This window comes from Mesoplodon mirus, assembly GCF_964341445.2.
Source record: "Mesoplodon mirus genome assembly, chromosome: 12".
NCBI classification, from domain to species: Eukaryota; Metazoa; Chordata; class Mammalia; order Artiodactyla; family Ziphiidae; genus Mesoplodon; species Mesoplodon mirus.
In genome coordinates this window covers 49,426,791-49,443,559 of record NC_138988.1, presented here as the reverse complement: position 1 = coordinate 49,443,559, position 16,769 = coordinate 49,426,791, and the positions used below count along the sequence as shown (strand labels likewise).

Sequence of the window (16,769 nt, the reverse complement as noted above, 5' to 3'; positions counted from 1 at the left end):
CCCACTGTGTCCACAAGTCCGTTCTCTACGTCTGCATCTCTATTCCTGCCCTGCAAATAGGTTCATCTGTATGATTTTTCTAGATTCCATATATATGCATTAATGTACGATATTTCTTTTTCTCTTTCTGGCTTACGTCACTCGGCATGACAGACTCTAGGTCCATCCACATCTCTACAAATGACCCAGTTTCTTTCCTTTTTATGGCTGAGTAATATTCCATTGTATATATGTGCCACATCTTCTTTATCCATTCATCTGTCGATGGACACTTAGGTTGCTTCCATGTCCTGGCTATTGTAAATAGAGCTGCAGTGAACACTGTGGTACATGACTCTTTTTGAATTATGGTTTTCTCAGGGTATATGCCCAGTAGTGGGATTGCTGGGTCATATGCTGGTTCTATTTTTAGTTTTTTAAGGAACCTCCATACTGTTCTCCATAGTGGCTGCACCAATTTACATTTCCATCAGCAGTGTAGGAGGGTTCCCTTTTCTCCGCACCCTCTCCAGCATTTATTGTTTGTAGATTTTTTGACGATGGCCATTCTGACTGATGTGAGGTGATACCTCATTGTAGTTTTGATTTGCATTTCTCTAATAATTAATGATGTTGAGTAACTTTTCATGTGTAGAGGCGGGTTTTTTAAAAGTGCTCTTGTGTAGTAGGTGGAATGAAAAGAAAGGATAGAATAAAGATTGAGCATTAAACCATGTATGTCACCCTAGTACCCCAAATAATACTGGGAGGGGGCATGTAGAATTAACTTGCCTGCATAGCACAAGGCTCTTTATACTAACCAAGCTAACTAGCCTAGAACTGGTTACCACTTAATAAGCTGTACCTACTCTGCTGGGCTAACACACATGCTCCCTAAACTTTTGTGGTATATCACCTGATAATCAAAGAAAGGGAAGAAACTTTCTTGGCTCCTTACAGATTACATGTGTCTATTACATAACAAAAATGTGAATCGGTGATGAATTCCTAAAGATCAGAACACCATATTGGATATTGAATCATTGAATCATACTGGTGCTTATAAACAGACTTCTGAACAGATTTGATCAAGTGCATCAATGTACACAGCACATGACAATCAAGAGTGTTTTGGACTTGTATTCAAAGATCATGACCAAAATAAAACATTAAATTGTGGTGTTTCAGTTGAATTACTGTTTCTGGATTTGAGATGCATGGTCGGGCATAGCTGTCTGCTCTGCCTGCATGATGATAGTGCTGTATCGTCATGGGGTGTTGACGGATTGATGCATTTTGGCAAAAGCAGTGTTGATTAGCTATGAACTCAGCTGGACAGTTTTGTGTCGATTCTTAGTCAATGCAAATTACTTTAACACTTGGGACTTTGAAATTCTCATCAGAAGTTTCTTACACTTGATTAGGTTCTAGTGACTGTCATTTAATTTCACGACTCTGTACTTAAAGCTCCAGTGCTAATAGCTGAATATGGAAAACTTTAGAATTACATTTAATTAGTCAACTGGAGGTTTTCTTTTTTTTTTGGTCAATTTTTTTTTAACAATCTTCATAAGGCATAACTTTGAGGTAACTTTATCAATTCTGAAATATTTATTCGATTTCTTCTAATTTTAAGTAGTTTTTCATATTAACAACACAGTCAGGGGCTATTTCATTTAGTTCTCTTCTTTTCCAGTTAGAGTGGTAAAAGAAAAAGAAAAAAATTTTTTTGCAATGAGCACAAAATTATAACCCAAATCTTTTTAAAGCAACACATTGTCACCTTAAACCACATCTGTGATAAAATAAACATTTCTTCCTGCCTTGGGTAAACATCATAATGAAAAAATAGATCAAAGTCTGCTTTTAATGCTGACCTCCATTTCTGTTTAAGTATACTTGCTTATTTTTATCTTGGAATATTGAACTCCCTTGGTCATATATAGAGTACCTTCTGCAAGTGGTCAGATCTATCTATCTATCTATCTATCCATAAATAGATAGATAGATACATGATAGATACACACACACGTGTTCATATAAAAACATTGCCAAGATTATTTCTACTTTCTTTCCAACTGAGGGACATGGCTGCCCCAAACGCAGCTTTTGAGGCTGAGCTGTCCCTACCGCCTGCTGTGGGGAAGGTGCTGCTGTGCTCAACTGTTCTGACCGACAGCCCTCCTCTGAGTGATTAACTCTCCATGTACTTTCTCCTTTCCCAGGATGAGTTGGAAAGGGCCAGGTATTCCCACCGGTCCAGTCATCATCGTTCTTCTCTGGTTTGTAATAACCTACAAACTTGCCTCTAATACTTTTCCTCATCAACTTGCCATAGTCACTCACACACCTTTACTCTGTTTGTTTTTATTTTTATCAGGGAGTTGAGGATGCGTTGTCCATTCGAAGTCTTGGCAGTCACAGGGTTGGTATTTTAAGTTGTTTATACCCCCATAGCAAAGCTATCCCTTTGCCTTTTTTTTTTTTTCTTTTTTTTGCGGTACGCAGGCCTCTCACTGTTGTGGCCTCTCCCATTGCGGAGCACAGGCTCCGGACGCACAGGCTCAGCAGCCATGGCTCACGGGCTCAGCTGCTCCGCGGCATATGGGATCCTCCCGGACCGGGGCACGAACCCGTGTCCCCTGCATTGGCAGGCGGACTCTCAACCACTGCGCCACCAGGGAAGCCCCTGCCTTTTTTTAAAACACAGAAATATTGGCAAAGCTATTTCATCGGAAAATGATGCTTTCAGATTATTGCTGTAAGTAAATCAGTTCTAAAATCATGAATATTTTCATCTATTAACATATATATTCACTTTTTCTATAAAAGGACCTTTGATTTTGGAAAACCATCACAAAATAATAAGGTTAATTTTATAGAATAACATCAGCATGGTTCTAACTTTCAGATTTTTCCTACTTTCATATTTTTTTAAATGACAATTTATTAAATAAAATTTATTATTTTGGGGCTTGGGTGATTAATTATAGTTTTATTCAGTGGGAAAATTGAGCTTCTGATTTTAAAAATGCCTGTCTTTTCACACTTATAGAAATTATCATGCTTCAACATTTTGATTAACATTTTGTAGTTTGTCTCAAGTTTTTAGCATACATCATTGTAAATCAAGATAAATGAGAAATCGCTCATCAAAGGCTTGCATATTGTGCCAGGAAACTGACTCTCTTCTTAAAAAAGAATTGTGCTTTAAACCTTAGAGCAATGCTTTTTTAATTTACACATTGATAATATTGTATATGTACTTACATCTAGATTTTTCATCAGTAAAATTACCTTTCTTGCTAAGGTCTATATTTGTTAATTCTCCCCAAGTCTAGTTTTCTTCCTATCTTGTATAATGTATAAAAATACACTATATTAAACTGAGTGTGTCCTGGTATACTAATTATTGATGTGTTTGTATTCTTAAATAGTCTTTTACTCTGGTTATATTTCTTACTGGTAAATGTAATCTACTGTCTTTTTAGAATAAGTTAGTAAACTAATTCTTGAATCATAAGTATTTTGGTTAATTATAAAAATTTAGATTTATAAGAATATTAAAAAACCTTTATAGAAATCTAATCAGTAGCGTAAGAATGACTTTGCAGGGGAAATACTTTTTTTGTTTGTTTTTGTTTTGTTTTGTTTTGTTAACATCTTTATTGGAGTATAATTGCTTTACAATGGTGTGTTAGTTTCTGCTTTATAACAAAGTGAATCAGCTATACATATACATATATCCCCTTATCTCCTCCCTCTTGCATCTCCCTCCCACCTCCCTATCCCACCCCTCTAGGTGGTTACAAAGCACCAAGCTGATCTTGCCGAGAAATACTTTAAGAAAAACTTTTCATGCTTCTCCCTGGAGATATTAGTTTTTTTCTCACAGGGAGTTAGTCAACAGAAGCTTAAAAGTTGAGCCTTGGGCTTCCCTGGTGGCGCAGTGGTTGAGAGTCAGCCTGCCGATGCAGGGGACACGGGTTCGTGCCCCGGCCCGGGGAGATCCCACATGCCGCGGAGCGGCTGGGTCCGTGAGCCATGGCCGCTGAGCCTGCGCGTCTGGAGCCTGTGCTCCACGACAGGAGAGGCCACAACAGTGAGAGGCCAGCGTACCGCAAAAAAAAAAAAAAAAAAAAAGAGTTGAGCCTTAAGGGCTTTGAAAATAATCCCATCTTTCCTCTCTTTAAAAAAACGTATGAGTTTTCCCTTTACTTTTTGTTGTAATGTTCATAGTGTGAAGTTTCACACAGTTTTTATCAAGCAGGTTATTTGTAAATTTGTATGGAAAACTTGATTATATATTAGTTTAACCTGATGGTAAAACCATCCAAGTTCAACCTAATTTAGGGGCCTTTAAAACATCTGCAAACAAACAAAAAAGAAATCTGCAATTAAATGAATAAGGAATTGTTTATCCAGGGTGTCTATAAAGTAATGAGGTTGATTTTCATTTCATGGAAATTATATCATTAAATTTAAGATATAACTAGAACTCTCACAGTATTTTATTTCATTATGGTAATTATGAAAATTTGCTGTTATGGGAAAAAGAGTAAAGCTCCTAATTAAAAAAATCAGTATGCGAACTTAAAGATTAATAAAAAAATTTTACCCTGTAGAGGAGACTTTGGAACTTTACTGTGTGTGAGTGTACAGTTAGCACATTTAAAATATTTAGACTTCCCTGGAAATGTCTGATTTGAAATGAAAGCTCACTAGTAACATAGTTTAAAAGAAATGTAATTGAGATAAGATTTTTTTTTCTTTTTTCTCTTAACTAGATAATATTGGGAGTTCTAAGTTTTCATCAGATTATTTGCTTTTTAAAGTAACTTTACCGTCTACATTAAACTGAATAAATATGTAGACAACTTTTGTTCTCTGTAAAAATAATTGTGATGGTTTAAAACACTGACCTAGGGCTTCCCTGGTGGCGCAGTGGTTGAGAGTCCGCCTGCCGAAGCAGGGGACACGGGTTTGTGTCCCGTTCCGGGAAGATCCCACATGCCGCGGAGCGGCTAGGCCCGTGAGCCATGGCCACTGAGCCTGCGCGTCTGGAGCCTGTGCTCCACAACGGGAGAGGCCACAACAGTGAGAGGCCTGCATACCGCAAAAACAAAAAACAAAACAAAAAAAAAACACTGACCTAAATTTTATCGGGATTTGCTATATTATTTGGGGGGTTTTGGTATTTCTCTGCCAGTTTTTTTTTAAACTTATGAGCTGTATACTAAAATGTCTAAGACTTTTGGACCTTGTATTTGACATATGAACATTAGATATATGTACCTGGATATGAGGCAGATGTATTTATGGTTTTATGCCACATTCTTAGGACTTTGATCTTTCCTTTTGTCCAGTTAACTTTCAGGTACTGCTTTCTTGAAAGGTGTCCTGCCAGAAGCTATTTGGGCTGGAGATGGTAACAGTGTTATAGACATTCTCCATAAAAATAGAAAGAGCAAAGATAGTTCAAGACTGAATGGTAGGTTTGGGGAAGGAAGATTAAATCAAAGCCCTGAGTCTAGAATTGAAACAATCTGTTTCTTTAAAAAACATCTACCTTAAAAAAAAAAAATCTTACAAAGTGCTTGGTCACTGCTTTATACAGTGAAATACAAGAAGACTATAAGGAAGAGATCCAAAATTAGAAAATGAGGTGATCTTGAATCAGAGTGGTAGAGATACACTGCAGTTTTAATTGGTGGAGATTTTTACTGTTGTTTTTATCAGTTCCCATTTATATATCAATTGCCTTAGTATAATTTTAATGAAGTTAATTTTAATATGCTTGCAATTTGTGTTTTGTCATTTACTCCTACACTGTTTAATTCCATGGAAGAACCCATCGAAGGACGTAATGGGGACACATTGGAGCAGAGCCAGTACACCCAAAAGGAAAGGCGTCATGGTGTGTAGCCCAGAGAAATGTGCCGTGTTAGTGTTGTGCGTTCACTGTTGACTCACAGAGTCCTGGGGGCTTGAGTAATAGGTCCATTCTAACAGAAATGAACACCTGCTGAACTTTGTTTCTACAACCTTTTTCTGTACTTTTAAAAAATTTAATTTCCAAGTGAAAACTTTGAGGTAACTTTCTGAGTGTTAAAAAAAACATTTTTGGATAGATTATAATAGCAAGTTTGGAAACACTTTTATTTAGCTAGAACCCTTAATATTTTCAGTTCTCCCTCCTTTGATGAATCATTTGTTTTTAAATAACATAAATACCAACTGGCACATATTGGAGGATTCTTTTTGTTTACTCAGTTGTTCTAGTAGCAAGTGGGGTGTCCAACTTATGGGTTTTTTCTACCAGATTCAGCAATTTTTAAAACTACCTGAGGGAACTCCCTGGCGGTCCAGTGGTTAGGACTCTGCTTTTCCAATGCCAGGACCTGGGTTCAATCCCTGGTTGGGGAACTAAGATCCCGCAAGCGGTGCACCATGGCCAAATAAATAAATTAATTAAATTGAACTATATGAGCTCTGCATTGTATTTTGGAAAAGGAAAATCAAAATAGGTCAATTTCAGTTCAACTTGTTAAATCTTAAGCTTTTGCAAAAGGCCGTTGGTGTTACAGAGAGGATGAGAAGAACTAAGACATGACTGATCCCTTCAGTGAACTTATCTGGTTGGGAGAATGGAATAGTTTATATGCAAGAATGTGTGACTTGAGTAATACATGTTTTGGTCATGGGTTTTTTTTTAAACAAAAAAGATATTTTGTTAACTGAGAAAAGACGTTAAGTGAAACTTCCATAGAGAAGGAACTTTATTTTCAGTGAAATGTTATTCACCATAGTGACATTTTACCATTACACATCATTTACCACCAAATGCACACCCTTAGGCATTTTAGAAAATTCTGGATAAACAAGATTTTTTTTTACACATGTAATAACACTCTTTATATTCTGTTTTCAAGATAATATAAGAAAAGCATGCAAATACAGATATTTTTCTCCAGCACTTTTTAGTATTTATTGCAATATCATTTTCACTGAATTTACACTGGTGGTAAAATTATGCCACTTAGCCTTATACTTATGAGGTATATTTTGGGGGGGTTCTGCAATATCTTTTGTAAATGACCATCTCATTGGGCATGAAGGGAGGGCCTTTGTTCTATCTGAACTATTATTTTAATGCTTTATTAGAACTACACTATATAATTTGATCTTCTAGTGTATTTTAAGCTTTTTAAAATTGCAACCTCTATAAAAGGGATGCATTTTGCACCATAATCCAGTATACATATGCAGACATATGCCTGTGTGTTTGTATGTATATAAGTATATAAAATATATTATAGAAACAGAAGTTTCACAAAATAATATTTACTCTTACTGTACATGATAAACTCTAGTATTTTCTATTTTTATTTTTTTTAATGTTGGTTGAACCCATAAATTGATTTTATGAACTACTAATGAGTTGCAGTCCACACTTAGGAAAACATTACTTTAGATCAGGTTTTTGAATAGTGTTCCCTAGAATCCTAAATGGGTATAAAGTTGCAAAAGAAAGATATTTTTACCAAACTACCTGAGGAACTTGTTTATTGCTTTTGTTTTATGTATTGTTTTATTGTTTTATACATTGCTCTTCTGGGTCAAATTGCTTTAAAAAATCTGAGCTAGAATGCTTAAAAAATAAAGTTAGGGGTTTCCCTGGTGGCGCAGTGGTTGAGAGTCCGCCTGCCGATGCAGGGGACACGGGTTTGTGCCCCGGTCCGGGAGGATCCCACATGCCACGGAGCGGCTGGGCCCGTGAGCCATGGCCACTGAGCCTGCGCATCCGGAGCCTGTGCTCCGCAACGGGAGAGGCCACAACAGTGAGAGGCCCGCGTACCGCAAAAATAAATAAGTAAATAAATAAATAAAGTTAGGAAACCACAAATCTGAGCAGTTAGTTACTATTTAATTCAGTTTCTTGGATTTGAAATGTGGTGTTACACATATTATCTTTGTAAAGACCCTACGTGAAATGTGGTTTTTCTGGTCTTGTCATGAATGTATGTAATCCACACTTTACTCCGGCCAAGTTTCTAGTTTTGTTCACTGTTTTTCATAAGGAAAGTTCTTGAGGAAGGAAGTTTTTCAGGTGTGTGCACAAGCAGATACAAGGGAACTCTCCCCACCCCTTTTTTTAAAAATCAAGTCCTTGAGGTTGCTACCAAGGACTCAACTTTTTTTTTTTTTTTTTCTTGCGGTACGCGGGCCTCTCACTGCCGTGGCCCCTCCCACTGCGGAGCACAGGCTCCGGACGCGCAGGGTCAGCGGCCATGGCTCACGGGCCCAGCCGCTCCGTGGCATGTGGGATCCTCCTGGACCGGGGCACGAACCCGCGTCCCCTGCATCGGCAGGTGGACTCTCAACCACTGCGCCACCAGGGAAACCCGGAACTCTCACCCTTTTGATGCTGCAATTGTTTTCTTGTTTGTTTGCTTTTTGTTTTTGTTTTTTTTGTAAGCTTTATTATACTAGTTATGTGATCCTGCTTCATTGCCTCTCCATGCCTTGCTTTTGCCATGTTTCAAATAATGGAAAACGGTGGTGACAGACACAAAAAGAAAAAGTAAAACATCTTTTGACTTCAGAATGCTTAATTCCTGTGTTTAAAGGCTTCCTTGGGTGTTTTGTGCTATAGTGTACTGGGATGAATCATCTCACCATTACTGATTATAAATTCTGTTTTTGAAAGAGAACATGCAGTTTTTGCTGTATGTATAGTTTAGCAATAACCTATACTAGGAAAGAATGAGAGGGAAGAATATTCTTTAATTCAAATGTCACAGCCTTTGTGTTTAATAATTTTGGGCTTTTAAAATAGTGCTGGATTTTTAATAACTTTATGAATGTTACTTTTTCCCCTCTTTATATTTCTGATTTTGGAAATACAACCAACTTACACCTTTTCCTGAAATCCAGTATGATGTTTTCAAGGATACATCGTCAAGACTTTCATCATTAGTATGTAGTGCATAACTTCATGTTAAATGTGGAGTTTTACTTTATAAACATCTGATGATGCTAATCATAGATTATGACTTTTTCATAGGTTTGTTATAATGTTTGGGGGAAATGTATGACTAACAAAGCAAAATCTAGTGTTGTGTAATTGTGGCATAATTTAGCACTTGAATAACTTTGTCTTTTAGAATATCAGGATCAGATAAAAATTATTTGCTTCCCTATTCAGGACTAAGATTGGTAGTAGTATCTTTTCTTAAAATAATGAGCCACCCAGCTGACACATACTCATTGCCCTGGAAGACATGTTTCCAGCAGTGTTTTGATACGTACTGAACTATGGCGGCACAGGCCCTACTGTGTTTCATGTTCTGTGTCACAAGCCAGCAGGTGTGAAAGCATCCAGCAGTGACAGATGACACCTGAAGCATCAGTTATGTCCACTCATTTTTTGCTTGATTTGGTTTTTTTATGGTATGTCATTTTGGCCAAGGAGGTTATCGCATGTTTTTCTTGGGTTAATATGTCAATAGATTGCCTGAGTTGCTAGACTATATCAGCAGCTCTTAAATGTTCAGGGTAATGTATAAAAGGAAAGCTATGCATATTCTGAAAAGAAAAATGAGTGTATAATTACTGATTCAGGATCTAGCTGTGCATGTTTCAGATGATTTGCGTAGAGCAGACTGTTAATAGCTAGGACCCTTCTAGCTGCACCTCCTCATTACAGGCCAACGGTGCATACCTAGACTGGACTTCTTGTCTACCAATTGACCTGTTTAGTAGTATTGCTGTCCTCTATCCCCTCACATACACTTGGCTCTGTACTCCTAGGAGAAGTTATGTGTTGAGACGGTGCTATCTCCAAAGGACTCAGATGTCAGATTATTGTCTAATGATGCTGCTGCTACTCGAGACAATCCATACCACGTTGGCTGCTTTCCTCTGAGCAGCACATGCGGTGGGACCACTAACTTGGGTTAAGAGGACTGTCTTGGGCAGTACAATGTTATGTTTTCTGTTCTCAATCTTGTTTTGATTGATGCACAGGATTGCTTTTTGGCCTTTAGGTAAGGAGGACTGTGGAAGGAAGTAGACTCTCTTGTCACTCATACCTTTTTTAAAAAGATAGTCCCATGGGCAGGGGCTCAAATGAGGCCTGGGGTGAGGGTCCCCACAAATATCCTGCCTGGCTCTGAGTCCTAATTAAGTTTTTAGTTGACTAGACACTGAGCTGGATGGCACAGGGGAGGTGAGGGGGAATGCAGGTGTGTAGAGAGGCTGTGTGTCTTAGCCAGTCAAGGGCAGTGAATCATTTACTAACAGGTGGGAAATAGAGTGCATGTAGACTACTCTGTCTCAGGTGGATCTTTCTGTGTATGATTTTAAGATGAATTTTATTAAATTATTTTTAAACTTCACTATATGATCCTTGTATTCAATATTTACTTCCAGAATCATTCTTACAGTCACTCTGATGGAATGAAGAAGAGATCTTCTGGTTCTCATAAAGACCCACTGGTTAGTTCTGTTGTGTCTCATACCACAGTATTTTGTGTGGCTGTAAAATTCACTGATTACTTTTACGGAACTTAAGAATTAAGACTGCATTGGTGTGCTCTTAAGGCATTATTGAAACTTGATAATATACTGAAACATGACTTATCAGAACTTATTTAAAAATAATTTTGTTTTCATTTACAAGATTTAATATCAATTTAATATATCTAACCCTAGCGGCTAGCGTTAGGAAAGTGTCCTACGATGTTCATTAACAATGTATTTTCATTTATGAACTGTCCTTTGGAGGACTATACCTTAAGAATAGGCTTAGTGAGATTCTTATACCCATTTTAGAAATTTGAATTGATTTAGTTGTGGTATTATAAGTAGTACCAAAGTCACATATAGGTTTCTTTCTGAATGATTGTCTTTATAGATTTTATAATTTTGGGAACTTGAAATTAATTTTCTGGTAGAAACAATAAAGTACGTAATGGCAGAGTTCCCATGCTGTCTTGCAGAAGACTCTTCAACCAATAATGTAATCAAACTATGGAACTAATAGTGCTCTCCATTCCAGCCGACCTTGCTAAACATTTCTGTGGAGGAAAAAGTGTCTAGAATGCCCATTTGGGGTGCTAGGAACACCTCTTTCCTGTCAGGTTGCTACAGCACTGGCAGAGGAAGTACAGTCCTAAGCTCTCTGCTAACTCAAGGTTCCCATGGGCAGGGTTCTGACCATTGGTGGGGTGGAGAGAGGGTTGGGAGGCTTTGGCTGGTAGCAATGAGGAAAGGGGAGAGAATGAAATGGAGAGGACATTAGTGAGATGCCCTGGTGGGGGCAGTGTTGGGAGCTCTGGGGAGAGGTGAGTCCTGGTGCCTCGGGCAGGGCCAGGAGTTTTGAAAAAAATAACTTTAATGATTTCTGTGGCATTGCCAAATAGATTACAAAAGTGGTAATTATTCACTCATCCTGGGTTTTTTAAGGACATTCCTAAGTATGACATGAGAATAAATCATTTATTATTTCCATTCCATTTTGTCTGAGGATTTATACTCTTGTTTTTAAAGTAAAAAAAGAAAAAAGATAGCAATGACTTGGTTTGAAAATAGTTAATATTAATATTTTTTAATATTAATCTTTAATATTAATCTTTTTTGAGAGACCTGAAATAGTTGTTATTTTCACTTTCACCTAATATGATTCAATGCTTTAAAATCATTGTTTTGGAGGAGAAGGGGTTTGGCAATATCCGACTTTGCCTCTGTTTTTAGGTTAACAGCATTTAACCTAAGAAAAATGTGTTTAATTTTGCTTTTTGCAGAGTGGCCTCTACTTTGACCAGAGAAACTATAGCAGTCTTAGACATAGCAAACCCACCTCTGCCTGCTATACTCGGGTTTGTCACAAGTTTTTTGGCTTCGTGTGTTTTATCCAACTTTAACACATTTCTAATCCCCTGATGCATTTTGACTAGTTAGAACTAATCTGTGAATGGCTGTGTATATACTAGTTTGTGGTAACTGAATTCACATAGTCTGTGTGAGTGTATCTTTAAATAACGGGAACTATTGAATCACCATATTTAAAATGAGTACCATTTTTTTCCAGTTTTTTTAATGAAAAATATTTAACATACAAAAAAAGTTCAAAGGATTGTATAGTAACCACCTGCGTACCTACCACTCAGATTCTACAATTGATATTTTACTATATTTCCTTTATCATGTAATTATCTGTCCAACTGTCCCTCTATCCATCCATCAGTCCATCTTTTTGGGGGGATGGATGCATTTCAAAATAAGTTGTGGGAAGCAGTACATATCACAGTGTATGCCCTTTTATTAAAAACATACATGTGAAAATTTAAACTGTACGTGGGATGAGAAGAATGTAATTATATTTAATGTTAGAATCTCTTGTTTTTTCAAGGCATTTGGCACATCATACATTTAAAACACATTTAAATATATGGAGCATAGTACATTTGAAATAATTCAGTTGTCAAAGCATAACTTAGATATTTATGTATCTTATTTTCCATGTCTGATTGGGCTTGGTGAAAAAAAACTGAAAATTGTGTCCTGAGATGACATCAGGAAAAAGATTTAATTCCTTTTTTAAAAATGCTGTGCCTTGTTAGTGTGTGGATTCATTGTGACCAGTACAATTTATCTAATTAAACTAAGGCACTTGGTCCATGGCTTGTTGTGAAATACACGTTTTCTAATCTATTTGGGAGAGTGTTTATAGCAATAACTCAGAGTTGATTTACCTGGTTCCCCAATAATCAGGATAAGCCCATTAGATGTCGCAGGAGCTGCTGGGGACTGGGATGTGGACACTGTGCCATACTCCCTGTGCCATGGCACTCTTTTCCTGAGTGTTTTCTTAGGTGCCCATCCCATCTCCTAACACTAATGTTCAAAGACCAATAGGACTTACCCATTTATAGGAAACTATTCCAAGTGTTTTTCTTTCTTATCCCTTAAAATTGGTATTCAAAGAGATTTCTAATGATTAAGTTTTTCTCAAATTGTGTGTCAGTGAACTGCCTTAAGCACTCAAGAATTACTAATGAATTATGGAGTCTAAAATAAATATGTCTTCTACTTGCATGATGGTGAGGCTGATTCTCCTTTTCTTTTTCCCTTTTTCCCTTTTTTTTTTTGCTTGTTTTGTTTTGTTTTGTTTCTTAGCAGTCTTCTTCCCTATACAGTGACCCCCTGGCAACATCTAAGAGCTACAGGGTTAGTACTTCCTGAGGAGTATGGTGCCTTCATAGCTCTCAGTTGCTTTTCTCTGGGTTAAATCATGTGCTTTCTCCATAGGCCTCCCCTACTGCAAATTCTGGTCTTCTGAGAAGTGCCAGTCTGGTGTGTATTTTCCTCTTCCAACGTGTGTGCCCCTGGTGGGGCCCTTGTCACGGTGCTGACTCTGGCTTGCCATCTTTCCTCCAGAATAGTCAAGGACACGTGGCTTTAATGCTATGTGCCCTGCAGACTGTGCTGCCTGTGCTTAAAACACAAAACTTTGGGGGAGCAAAAATGAGCATGTCATAGCGGTAGATACTGCTGGCTGTCGGTAGGCCCTTGCTTAGAATGGGCTTCCTGTAGAGGAGGTAGACTTGCATGGGTTGCACTACACTTGCATACTCTTGTGAGATGGCTGCCCATGCATGGGGTGTCATATTCTGGGGGGGAACAGCTGTGGCCTTGGCCATGTTAATACTAGGCTCTAATGGAGCCAGCTGACTAGAAAGACAAAACAGTAGCTCTGTGTAATGTGCGAGTTGGAATTGGTTGATTTCCAACTGTTGTTTGTTGTCTTGTGGACTGGGAACCTGAGGCTTTGTACTTCATGTTACCGTAACAGTGGGCAGAATGCTTTCTGTACCTCACTTTCTTTTCTGTTCTACTTCCTCTCGAGAGAATAAAGTCGTGAATGTTCTCCTAGTTTCATAACATGATGATGAAAGGCAGTGCTGTCACCAGTGGTGCTTTTTAAATGAAGTGTGAGTTTGAAGTTCTAGTGAGGCTGACACAGGAATTTATGCGTACAGAAATGAGTGTTACCACCTTGGGAGGCTGTACACGTTAACACCATTCTTCAAAACTGTTTTGGAACTAGGTACTGCAAAGAATTTATGTCATTTTCAAAATAACTTTGATGCTGAATAGATAAATGGCATTTCCTTTGTTCTTTAGGCGGCATTGTATGATGGCGGATTATATAACCCTTATGGTTCTCGAACTGTAAGTCTAGGCGGGCAGAGGTGGTGAGGAGGGTGGTGTGTAGGTGCACACAGTTTACTTACAGAGTCATTTAATCTGACCTGTAATTACAAGCTGTGATCCATCAGCTTGCCAATGGTGGCTCCCACCCAAGCTGTGAGAAGGCACCTGCTGGAAACTGTGGCTTAAAGTACGAAGGCAATACAAGTAGAGAAACCTCTTTTCTGGCTCATTAGTTCCTCAGGAAGAGGCTGGGAAGAGCCCTTCTCAGGGCCTTTCTTCTCCCTCCTGCTGTGGGCTGCTGGATGGTGAGGGTGGGAGTGAAGTAGAGTTCAGGCCGGGGAGGAACAGTTATCTCCACCTGAGAGCCAGGGGCGAGTTAGGTCCAGGGGCACTGATGTATTCCCAGCAGGAAAAGGAGCTAATCGTTATTGTAAAACTTTTCTTCTTGGAAACTTTATAGCCATCTGAATACAGTTTTCACTCATCAAGAACAAGTTCAGCCCGAAGCAGTCCTGTGGTGAGCTGTCTAGTCTCTTTGCATGCTTTATAGACACTTTTGAGTGTTTCATTAATCTGTACTCACCATTCAGAATATTGAGGATGTGGTGTGTTTCACTCTATTGTGCATGGATTATCATTTTCCTTCAGTACACAAACTCGAGAACTAATTTGTCCTAACCAGTGGTTTCTGTATGAATGTGACTTAAGCACGTAATTTCTTAAATGAGTCTGGAACCAGTGCCATTAGAATTTTTTTATTTTTTTATTTTATTTATTTATTTATTTATTTTTTTGCAGTACGTGGGCCTCTCACTGTTGTGGCCTCTCCCATTGCGGAGCACAGGCTCCGGACGCGCAGGCTCAGCAGTCATGGCTCACAGGCCCAGCCGCTCCGCGGCATGTGGGATCTTCCTGGACCGGGGCACGAACCCGTGTCCCCCGCATCGGCAGGCGGACTCTCAACCACTGCGCCACCAGGGAAGCCCGCCATTAGAATTTTTTAAAAATTTATATGTAACTGTAATTTGTGTGGAAATTCTTGTCTTCTCAGTGGTGATAATTTAGACTATGAGTTGGTTGCCTGATCCTTTTCCTTTCTCCTTTTCATCTCTACTTCCTACATTGAACCATTTCACTTGCTTACCAGCCTGTCAATCAGTGGAGTGGGAGGAGAAGAAATCAAATAAGTCAGCTTTTAAAAATTGCTACAGGGCTTCCCTGGTGGCACAGTGGTTGGGAGTCCGCCTGCCGATGCAGGGGACGCAGGTTCGTGCCCCGGTCCGGGAAGATCCCACATGCCATGGAGCGGCTGGGCCCATGGGCCATGGCCGCTGAGCCTGCGCATCCGGAGCCTGTGCTCCGCGATGGGGGAGGCTGCAGCGGTGGGAGGCCCGCGTACCGCAAAAAAAAGAAAAAAAAATTGCTACAGAAAACTGGGACAATTCTAATCACCCAGTCTTTCTGGAGTATTAAAACATTTTTTTTAATTTATAAATGTAATATTAGCTTAAGGAAAGTACAAAATAAAAGTTCTCTGACCCTTTCCTCCTATATCCATTCCCCAAATGCAACCTCTGTTCTTGTATATCCTTTCAGAGATATTTCATGTATATATGAGTGTCCTTTATTTGAACAATATGTAAATGACTTGTATACATACTGCTCTTCAGCTTGTTTTCTTTACTCAAAGTATCTTTTCAAATCAGTATATAAAGATCTATTTCATTTTTTTTGTCAGTCTTTTTTTTTCCATTCTTTTTTTGACATTTAAAAGATTTTAAAAAGTAAACCATGTCCATTACTGTTTCCACTGAGTGCCTCTTGGAGATAGTTTTATGTCAGCACATTTTTTTTAATGGCAGTGGATCATTCCATTAGTGCCTGAGCTGTAAATTTGAAAAATTGCTCCCGTTTTGATGGACATTTAGGTTGTCAGAGTTTTGCTACTACAGACACTTGTAAAATGAACATGCTTATGCAAGTATATTTTTGTGAAATTGTATGAGTAGATCTGCATGGTAAATTGCTAATCATGAAATGATGGGAATCAGAGTATTTACATTTAAATTATGCTATATATTGCCATATTACCCACCCAAAAACTCTAGTAATTAGCATTTTCAATAACAAATGATGACTTTAGGAACTACCTTGTTATTCTTGACAGTGTCAAAATTGGAGAAATTATTAAAACAGTTTCTTAATGGTCAACATAGGGTACTTTGTGGAATGGAATAGGTGAGATATATGGACTTTCTTCTACATATATATTTGGCTCATTTCTTCTGCCATTTCCAAGTGGCACTTATCAAGAATTCTACTCTAATAGCTAACAAAAAGTTATTACAGGGATGTTTAAGGAGATAAAAGTTATTACAGGGATGTTTTCACATAAGGGGGAAGTTTACTTTTAACCCACCAGGTAATAAAATTCCACTTGGCAATTCTTGGGCCTGGTAGCATTTTTAGTGTCCCAGCTGTGACGGTCCCTTGCAAACAAAATTATGGTAATATTTTCAGTCAAGTGTAGAATCTTGTCCGTGTGTGCTGGCTAAATGCTCTTTCATTTG

The 16,769-nt window shown here is 38.3% G+C and overlaps 1 protein-coding gene across 2 annotated transcripts in view; it reads left to right on the top strand.

Moving 5' to 3' along the window:
* Positions 1-16,769, top strand: part of LRRFIP2 (LRR binding FLII interacting protein 2) — a 122,200-nt gene that overhangs the window by 47,383 nt on the left and 58,048 nt on the right. The window contains exons 4-12 of one of the 2 annotated variants that reach the window (XM_082637805.1): positions 2,360-2,404; positions 5,828-5,896; positions 8,917-8,958; positions 10,414-10,479; positions 11,787-11,861; positions 13,162-13,212; positions 13,294-13,338; positions 14,170-14,217; positions 14,660-14,716. The exons of the other annotated variant lie outside the window; for it this stretch is intronic. Coding sequence (XP_082493931.1) covers positions 2,360-2,404; positions 5,828-5,896; positions 8,917-8,958; positions 10,414-10,479; positions 11,787-11,861; positions 13,162-13,212; positions 13,294-13,338; positions 14,170-14,217; positions 14,660-14,716 — 498 coding nt within the window. The remainder of the gene's footprint in view (positions 1-2,359; positions 2,405-5,827; positions 5,897-8,916; positions 8,959-10,413; positions 10,480-11,786; positions 11,862-13,161; positions 13,213-13,293; positions 13,339-14,169; positions 14,218-14,659; positions 14,717-16,769) is intronic. 2 annotated transcript variants of the gene reach the window in all.